We start from the raw sequence: 10089 nt of genomic DNA, 5'->3' as shown, positions 1-10089 counted from the left end.
GATTTCTTTGTATGTATGGATCACTTGGGTTGTTACCAACATCTGGTGAAAATTTCATGTCATTAGCACCTCTAGTAATATATTTACTGAGAAAAATGTTGACATGTTCAATACTTATTTTACCCGCTGTAAATATACTCAAAAAACAATTACAAAGATTACAAATTACAAAAATTTACAAAAAAAATAAAATCAGATGAAAAATGCGTGCAACAAAGCAAAAATTGCAAATACACTTGCATTGAATGTGCAGTTAGAGTTTTATTTATTTTTTGTGTGTGTGTGTGTGTGTGTTTCTGTCTGTTGTTGTTTTAAGAGTTTAAAAGTCTCACAGCTTCTGGAACAAAGCTGTTTCTCAGTCTGGTGGTTATGCACCTGATGTTCTGCAATCTCCTTCGTGAGTAGCCTGGCCCTTGCCTTCCAACGCAGTTCTGCTCAATTCTAGTTTTCCTTCACTGCTCCATCTGGGATTTCTTCCATAGACAAGGATTTCTTCAGGAGAGTTTTCATCCAGGCCAATAAGAGAACAGAATGATGATTTTCTGCTCAGTGTCTGCTTGTAGTTTATTTTACCTGGGCCAATCAGCAAACAGAAGGAGGGGCTTTGAACGATATCAATTTTCTGTGCAGTGTCTGCTTGTAGTTTATTTTACCTGGGCCAATCAGCAAACAGAAGGCAGAGTTTTGAACGTCAATTTTCTGCGCAGTGTCTGCTAGTTAGTTAACATACGGCAGTGGAGGAAGTGAATGAAGCCAGTCCGTGTTGATAAAGCTTCCAAATGAAAATAAATTTGTCTGACAAAGCAGCAGCTCTCATTTACAGCCGTCTCGTTRGGCTCGGTATYTTTCTCCTCTCAGTAGGGTTGTTTACAGCACACGCGATTTCCGGTTAGCTTCTTAGCTTAGCCTCCTTCACAGCAGAGCTGGCACACATACATCGCGGCCAACCGATCCAATCGTTTTAAACTTCAACAGAGGCCACGCCTCCAGCAAGAATCACTTTTCTATAGCCGAGAGTCCAGACCCTTGTATGAAGCAAAGTCAAGTACAAGGGTCTGGTTTTAACCTGACTAGTTCCTGAGGGAAGCGGAACAAAAAGTGTGTGTGCTGGGTGGGAGGGTTCCTTCCTGATGCAGGTGGCACTCTTCTTGCATCTGGAGGTGTAGATGTCTGTGGTGGTGGGGAAACTAGCTCCAACTAATTTTTGTGCAGCTTTTACCACCCTCTGCAGAGTTTTCCTCTCCGCTACAGTGCAGCTTCCGTGCCACACTATAATGCTGGATCACAAAATAATCTCTACCACACATCTGTAAAAGGAGACGAGGACTGAGCTTCCGAGTCCAGCCCGCCGCAGCCGTCTCAGGAGGTAGAGGCGCTGATGTGCCTTCTTGATCAGGCTGGTAGTGTTGTTGCCCCAGGTGAAGTTGTTCACACGCACCCCCAATGTATCTGCCTCTTCTGAAGTCCACGATCATTTCTTTAGTTTTTCCTGCATTGATGCAGAGGTTGTTCTTCCTGCAACTCTCCAGATGTTCCACCTCCTGCTTGTAGCCCGATTCATCAGTTTGTGATGCATCCAATCACTATTGTGTCGTCCGCAAACTTTACAGTATGACAGTTTGTACTGTTGGGAAAACAGTCTGAAGTGAGCAGTGTGAACAGGAGGGGGCACAGCACACAGCCCTGGGGGGAGCCGGTGTTGAGAATGGTGGAGGAGGAGACGTTGTTGATCCTCACAGACTGTGGCCTGTTGGTCAGGAAATCCAGGACCCAGTTGCAGAGGGAGGAGCTCAGTCCAAATGAAGAGAGTTTGTTTACCATGGTTTGGGGAATCATGGTGTTAAAGGCAGACATGAAGTCCACAAAGAGCATGCGGACATATGAATCCCTCCTCTCCAGGTGGGTGAGGGCATTATGTAGTCACAGAGGTGATGGTGTCCTCTGTGGATCGGTTTTCCCAGTATGCACACAGATGTGTGTCCCCAGTAACATCTATGGTGGCTTTGATGTGGGCCATAACCAGTCTTTTGCAGCTTTTAGTGACTATTGGCGTGATGCTCTGTGTTGAAGGCTCAGTGGATCTGTGTTCGACTACTCCACCTAGGCTGCACTGTTGAGTGCAGATCCACTGAAAAAATTGCAGTTTCAGCAACATTTAATTTAAAAACATTACTTTTGAGGTTAAACAAATGTTTACAATTAATTTCAATAAATTACAAGTTGAGAAGTACGTGAAAATTTCTCAATTTTGTATCAAAAAATTCTTGAACCGTGAGACTAAAGTATCAAACAGTATCATGAATTTTCTGTATCGTTGCACCCCTAATATACAGGGGTTGGACAATGAAACTGAAACGCCTGCCATTTTAGTGTGGGAGGTTTCATGGCTAAATTGGACCAGACTGGTGGCCAATCATCATTAATTGCACATTGCACCAGTAAGAGCAGAGTATGAAGGTTAAATTAGCAGGGTAAGAGCACAGTTTTGCTCAAAATATTGCAATGCACACAACATTATGGGTGACATACCAGAGTTCAAAAGAGGACAACTTCTTGGTGCACGTATTGTTGGAGCATCTGTGACCTTGACAGCAAGTCTTTGTGATGTATCAAGAGCCACGGTATCCAGGGTAATGTCAGCATACCACCAAGAAGGACCAACCACATCCAACAGGATTAATTGTGGACACAAGAGGAAGCTGTCTGAAAGGGATGTTATAGCCATACCTTTGGTCACACGTGCCAATGCCAAACATCATTTTCAATGGTGCAAGGAGCACACATCTTGGGCTGTGGTCAATGTGAAACGTATTGTTCTCTGATGAGTCCACCTTTACTGTTTTCCCCACATCCAGGAGAGTTACGGTGTGGAGAAGCCCCAAAGAAGCATACCACCAAGACTGTTGCATGCCCAGAGTGAAGCACGGGGGTGGATCAGTGATGGTTTGGGCTACCATATCAAGGCATTCCCTTGGCCCGATACTTGTGCTAGATGGGCACGTCACTGCCAGGGACCACCGAACCATTCTGGAGGACCATGTGCCTTTAAATGTTCAAACATTGTATCATGAAGACGGTGCCTTGTATCAGGATGATAATGCACCAATACACACAGCAAGACTGGTTAAGGATTGGTTTGATGAACATGAAAGTGAAGTTGAACATCTCCCATGGCCTGCACAGTCACTAGATCCAAATATTATTGAGCCACTTTGGGGTGTTTGGGAGGAGCAAGTCAGGAAATGTTTTCCCAGCATCATGTAGTGACCTGGCCACTAATCTGCAAAAAAAATGAGTTAAAATCTCTCTGACCACTGTGCAGGACTTGTATATGTCATTCACAAGACAAATTGACGCTGTATTGGCCACAAAAGGAGGCCCTACACCATACTAATAATAAATTATTGTGGTCTAAAACCAGGTGTTTCAGTTTCATTGTCCAATCCCTGTATGTATGTATGTATGTATGTATGTATGTATGTATGTATGTATATATGTATGTATGTATGTATGTATGTATGTATGTATGTATGTATGTATGTATATATGTATGTATGTATGTATGTATGTATGTATGTATGTATGTATGTATGTATKTGTATACTGTATCTTGTCACCAAAATCACATTTTTTTTATTTGAAGCACTCAAGAGTCTTTATAAGACATACAGTATTTCACTCACCGGCCACCTTTTTATTCAAAAGGTTTTGGCTTAAAAATAAATAAATAAATAATGTGTTTTACTTGTTTTCTTCTTTTCACCACTAGGGGCCCAACTGGTAAAAACTGTCAGAGAAATCCAGAAAGATCCATCCATCCATCCATTTTCTGTACACGCTTCTTCCTTTTCAGGGTCGCGTGGGTCACTGGTGCCCATATCCAGCAGTCACAGTGCGAGGGGCGGGGTACACCCTGGACAGGTCGCAAGTCCATAACAGGGACACACATAGAGACAAACGAGACAAACAACCATTCACTCTCTCACTCACACCTAGGGACAATTTAGAGTTATCAATTAACCTAACAGTCATGTTTTAGGTCTGTGGGAGGAAGCCGGAGTACCCGGAGAGAACATCCAGAAAGATCTGTTTTTTCAAATGTAAAACCATTGAATCTTTGACATTAACATATCAAACTCGCTGGAATTTGATTGGCTACGTCTGTGGTGTCACAACAAAAATCCATTTAGGTTTTTCGATCCTGCACCCAATCAAATCGACTGTCCGACCTGTGGGACATGTGGGGTTCGCCAAATGGCTGTATTGAAGCCATAGACCAGCCCACTTGGCTAAAAAGGGTGTCAGGCTAAAGGTAAGAACCAGAGAACTTGTCATCCTGGTTTTCAAAATAAAAACCCCTTGTAGTGTCTGGAAATGTTTAATGGAAGAAACTGCACCGGTTTGTCCCACATGTGGGACAACAACCACTTAAAATAGTCAAGCATAGAAGTGAAAAATGCGTGGATCAGTTTGCGTCAAAATGTTCCTTATTTTAGTGATGTTTTCCAGGTAGAAAAAAAAACAGTCTTGGGAACAATATAAAATTTACCATTTGTACTGCAGTTTGTGATTTAAATGTTATTGAATCAGGGAGTGAAAATCTGCCCAACTTCACAGAACCTAAATAATGTTCTGTGGCTTGTTCACTGGTGGAATGATGCTAAACAGGCTGAACCTCTTTTTTTCTACTCCTGCCTGGTCTCTGTAGGACCCCTTCAAACAACAGAATCAAGAAAAGCATCAATGCAATACTTTAGGGACAATAGATGGTTCGTAGTTTTCTTGTTTCCACTCCTCCACCATCTGCTCAGTTGACCAGAATCAGAACAATCAGCCATGCCACCTCTGTCCTACACGTCACCTGGGAATTCGACATGGATCAGATATAGAAAGGGGAAGCTTCTCGGGCCATTGTGCCCAGATTAAGTCAAGCAGCCGACTGGACAGTAGGCACTGCCCTGTTGACTCTGCTGATCTTTAGCCCTCTGCTGTGCAGCAGCTTGTTCTGCAGAGGCCTGGTGCACCCACTAAGGATGGGGAGTGGGGATTAGTATGTGGGTACATTCAGTATCGGATATTGTGTTTGACCAAATATTCTTGGTTTCATCAGAAAAAGACAAAGTGATGGTTTTGCACTTGTGGGGATAAGACAGCAAAGGCTCCTTGGCTTAAATGTGCTGAGTGTTTATCTGCTCAACTTGTGCATACATGTGCAAGGACACGCCTGATTCCAGTTGACTTTTACCCCCCACCCCCACCCATCCCTTTTTTATTTTTTCCAAAGAAACTGTCTTCGAGGAATCCCAGACAGAGAGAGGGAGAGAGAGAGAGAGAGAGTACTGTGGAGCGTCATAGAGAGAACTCAAGTTCAACAACATCAGATCAATCTGATGACAAAAGGGCGCCAGCACCTTGTTTTTGTTCCGTTTGGAATTTCCTCTCCCCTGTTCTCCCGTAGACGTTCAAATCTACCTCCGAGGTTGTCTCCTTGGTCTACTGTTTCTGCTAAAAACCCTTGCTTGCTTTCATTCGCCTTCCACAAGCCTGCATGTCACAGCATGGCCTGCATAACTTTGAACTACCCACTTAATGGCCAAGTATTTGACCTTCTTTAAGGAATTAGCTGCTTTCAAAGATTCAGCAAAAAAATAATTGGTGTTCTGGCACGGTTGCTTTAAAAAACTTATTTCATGCTAGTAAACTTGAGCTGAGATGAGCTATGTAAAGAATTTATGTCATATTTTTTTAATCTAAAAATCAGCTGCTTTGGAGTGACACCCCCCCTCCCATTCCACTCCCTCTCTGTTAACTCCAAACTATGCACTGTTGTCAGAAACAACAAGTTCTGCTGGACCTGGTAGCCCCTTGCTTTTTTTGCCCCATCTGTCTGAGTATTCTTTTTTCTTCCTGATTAAATTCATGTTTGACAAGACAAGACAAAGTACTTGAAATGTTTGAAGTCATTTAGCAGGGGTCCAAGCCAAGTGGAACCCTGAGGGACTGAAAACTGAAACTGAACTTGGTAAAGAGGGTTTACTTCAGCTCTAAAACACATCAAAGTTAAGGCCCATGGGCCAAATCTGGCCTTCGTTAACATTTTATCGACCCCCAATGGTAATACTTTAAATGTGAAATAGCAGTAAAATCAAAACCTTTATCATCAATGAGAGCATTTACATTACATTCGTCCCAAATTCAACCTGAGTATTCTCGACGGATGCTGGATCAAGTGCGGTGTCAGCATAACATCCATATTTTCAAAATAATTCACCAAAGATAGACTACACCTTCTCCAAATCCTAGTTATAATAAAATATATGAGTATATTTATGCTGTCAATGTTTATCATTTATGGCTATACATCCATCCTTTCATCCATCCATTTTTTCCGTTTATCCTTGATCGGGTCACTGGAGCATTGGGACCACTCCGATCTCAAATCAGTGGTTGGTAGAGCTGATGCCTCTRAGCAAGGTCGTCACCGGTTCAAATCCCGACCCGGAGACCTTTCTGGGTAGAGTTTGCATGTTCTCTCTGTGCATGTGTGGGTTTTCTCCAGGCAATCTGGCTTCCTCCCACAGACCAAAAACATGAATGTTAGGTTAATTGGTAACTCTAAATTGTCCCTAGGTGTGAGTGAGAGAGTGAATGGTTGTCTCGTTTGTCTCTGTGTGTGTCCCTGTGATGGACTTGTGACCTGTCCAGGGTGTACCCCGCCCCTCGCACTCTGACTGCTGTATATGGGCACCAGTGACCCAAGCGACCCTGAAAGGAAAAAAGTGAGTATAGATAATGGATGGATTGATTGTCTTGGCCCAATAACCCAGGTGTGTGTGGTGTTCCTCGAGAACAAATGGGCACACAGCCTGAGCCTGTTGAAGGTGACATGTAGCCAATCAGAAAGCGAGGTGACAGAAACATGGAGGGGAATCCAAACTACAGAAGACAAAACAACTGCCATAAGACGTTTCTGACATCCACTGGACTTTCTGGTGTATACCAGGAAGTCCACTGGATGTCAGAAACATCTTATTGTTTGTTACTATCACCATTGCATTTTCATACTCAGCCATGTTTACTCTGTACTAAAATTTGATCTGGAGAGATTTCATAAGATTTCTCGTCAGACATCTGAATGTTTGTGAGTGAAATCTGTTTGTGTGTTGTCTTTGGCCTGTGTCTCTGTACACCACACACTGTAGGACCAAACCAGTTATATCCAGGATATTTTATTGTCATGTGTGGGGTCTCTCAGATTTTAAAAAAATCAGCCAACAATTTTAAAATCTCGCTGTGTGGACCAGGGCATAGCTGAGTTTGACAGCCCTACTCTAATAGTAGTTCAGTTCTTACTGCCAGTTTCATTTTAAGACGACAAAGCTAACTGGAGATACAAGTTTGCAAGCTAACACTTCTGTCAAAAAATCCAATTTTCTGCTGGTAAAAACACATTTTCTTTTGTATCTCTCATAGTTTCAAATATAAAAGGTAAAACATGGTATTTTTTGCAACAGGCTACTGGTAACAACGTGTGCAAGCATCTTATTTAAATTTGGTTTGATGAAAACAGGGTCAATAGAGGATCAAAGACCCAGATGCAGAAAAATTCAAACGGAGGCAAAATGTAGACCAAAACTTAGTTTCTACAAAGAATAAAACCACTAATAAGGCCGGATAAACAATAGTAAAACCATCTGTAGAAGAGTTCTAAACCCAGAGTTAAAAGTGATAATTCAAAAAAAAATCTGATGCGGTGACCTACTTGAATAAATTCACCTCTTAATACCAGAATAAACTGTAATGATCAAAATGTCGTGTGATCAATTGGCAACTTAATATTTTGACATCTTTCATCACAGGCGAGGCTGTGGAGCTGCAGCCCGAACTGGATGTGAGCGAGATCCCCACCATCCGAAGGCCCACCAAAGAGACCACCTGGCTGGGACCCAAAGAGAGCGCTGTGCGCCAACACAGACAGGAAATGAAGACCAAGATGAAGACCAACAAGGTGGAAGAGGTGAGACCTACTCGGCCCAAACAGGTGAGTGTCTGCTCTGTAGGACAACTCTGGAACAACTTCTTTAAAATGTCAGTGAAGTTGATGCATAAGTCCCAAGTTATTTACTGATAGAAATTATCTTATGTGTCGTAATCAGTTGTTTTATTGTTCACATGCGATGTGGTATCAAAGTCACCTTTATCAAAGTACCTTTATTTTATTTATTTATTATGCTGTATGTGTCTGATGAATTTCTGGTTCCTCAGTATGATACATATATTATGTCAACCCCTTCTGATATTTACCTGCAGAAATCCATAGATTTTAAGAAAAATCCATAGTACTCCCACACGATACAACAGGGGGGTACAGTCTAGTGAAGAGAAAGACTTAACATTTCCTAATAGGCTTTTGGAGCTGAGTTAAAAAAACACCTATATACATGCAAAATGGGGGGAGATTGATGTAATTTACGATCTGTACAACTTGAGGTGTATGGATTTAAGATAGGATACAAAAGAACTTAAAGTCTGTCCGTCTCTGCTGTGGTATAGCAGAACCCAGGAACAAAACCTGGCCAAAAGAAGAGCTAATTTGGGTATAAACACGTTTGTTAAAGACCAACCCAACAATGCAAACCACTGCTCAAACTATTGATGCTAACAAAAGAACCTCATCACAAAAGCACTGAAGGCAAAGCAATATACACCTGATGGAACCTACTTACATCTCAGCAGTAGTTCCTATTAGTGCTGGGAAATAAGACCAAAATTTTATATCCCTGTATTTTTAACATCATTAATATAAAAAAAACATCAATTTTTTTTTTTTACCTCCACCAAAGGGGTAATTACACCAGCAACTGTTGGCAGGCAGGTAAATGTTTGTCAAAATCATGTCTTGTGATTTATTTGACAAGGTTTTTGCTTGTGAAACTGTAAGTGCATTTTGTTTAGTTATAATGCAAATACAGTACAAATTAAACCAAGATTTAGGCCAGTTAGGCTGCTTGTCTCTGACAGGATGGCATCACTAAGATTTTAAAATTTAAACTACTGAGTTGCCATGATAACAACAGAAGGAATTAATGGGGTTTATGTTACTGGTTTAATTACATTACACATAGTATGCCTTGTTTTATGATAGAACTGTAATGACTGTTAAATGTGACTTTTGATTAACTTGATGATTCTATATTAATAGAAACATGCCTGATAACAAATACAACACATTTGAACTTTTAATCATTAGGGTAGATTTCTTTGTGAGAGGGCAGGACTCTGCCAAAGACAGGGCCCCCCTTCACTGATGATCTAATCAATAGGCGGGAGTCCTGCCCTGAAGCTAATGTTAAATACTCTTTTATTTATTCCTGATTCGGTCTGATTTCCCTGGTATCATTAAACTGGACATCAGCAGAGCTCTGGTTTTGTATGGCCGTACTTTAAGACTCTCTCAATGCGTTTACATTCTCTGCACGGTTTCGCACACATCTTGGTAACGAACACGAATTAACATCGATTTCTTTCAGCTGGTCACCCTGAAAAAAATAGCAAGATCTTGGCTTTCAACCTTTGTGATGTCATCAGTGATGTATCGGGGCAGATGTGGCCGAATGGTGAAGGGAAGTCGTCCTGCAGCCGGAGGGTTGCCGGTTCGATCCCCCTTTCCAGCTGTCTCAGCTGTGTTGTCCTTGGGCAAGACACTTCACCTGGCTTGCCTACTGATGGTGTTCAGAGGGTCCGGTGGTGCCGCTGCATGGCAGCTCTGCCTCTGTCAGTGTGTCCCAGGGCAGCTGTGGCTGCAATGTAGCTTACCACCATCAGTGTGTGAATGATTGTAGTAAAGCGTTTTGGGGACTTTGGGCTTGATAAACCCCTATATAAGTTCAGACCATTAAGCATCGGGGCATTTTGTATGAGTATGAGTACTTGTAAAAATCAATTAGGTACAGTATATTGGCTAGAGTTATCTTGTAACTTTTCATATTAAGTGTTAAATTTTGCTCAACACATCAGTGAAAGTCAGTTTGATATGAACAACTAATGTTTTGATGTGATAGAAATGCTTGTTATTATTATATATATATA

The 10089-nt window shown here is 41.8% G+C and overlaps 1 protein-coding gene across 2 annotated transcripts in view; it reads left to right on the top strand.

The window, feature by feature from the left end:
- Positions 1 to 10089, top strand: part of igfbp2a (insulin-like growth factor binding protein 2a) — a 25254-nt gene that overhangs the window by 12768 nt on the left and 2397 nt on the right. The window contains exon 2 of one of the 2 annotated variants that reach the window (XM_014020709.1): positions 7860 to 8017. In XM_014020709.1, the coding sequence (XP_013876163.1) occupies positions 7860 to 8017 (158 nt within the window). Of the gene's footprint in view, positions 1 to 7859; positions 8042 to 10089 lie in introns of both variants that reach the window. The other variant, XM_014020708.1, reaches the window with a different exon arrangement.

Source organism: Austrofundulus limnaeus, unplaced genomic scaffold (assembly GCF_001266775.1).
Source record: "Austrofundulus limnaeus strain Quisiro unplaced genomic scaffold, Austrofundulus_limnaeus-1.0 Scaffold264, whole genome shotgun sequence".
Taxonomy (NCBI): Eukaryota; Metazoa; Chordata; class Actinopteri; order Cyprinodontiformes; family Rivulidae; genus Austrofundulus; species Austrofundulus limnaeus.
This window is presented reverse-complemented; position numbering and strand designations above follow the sequence as displayed.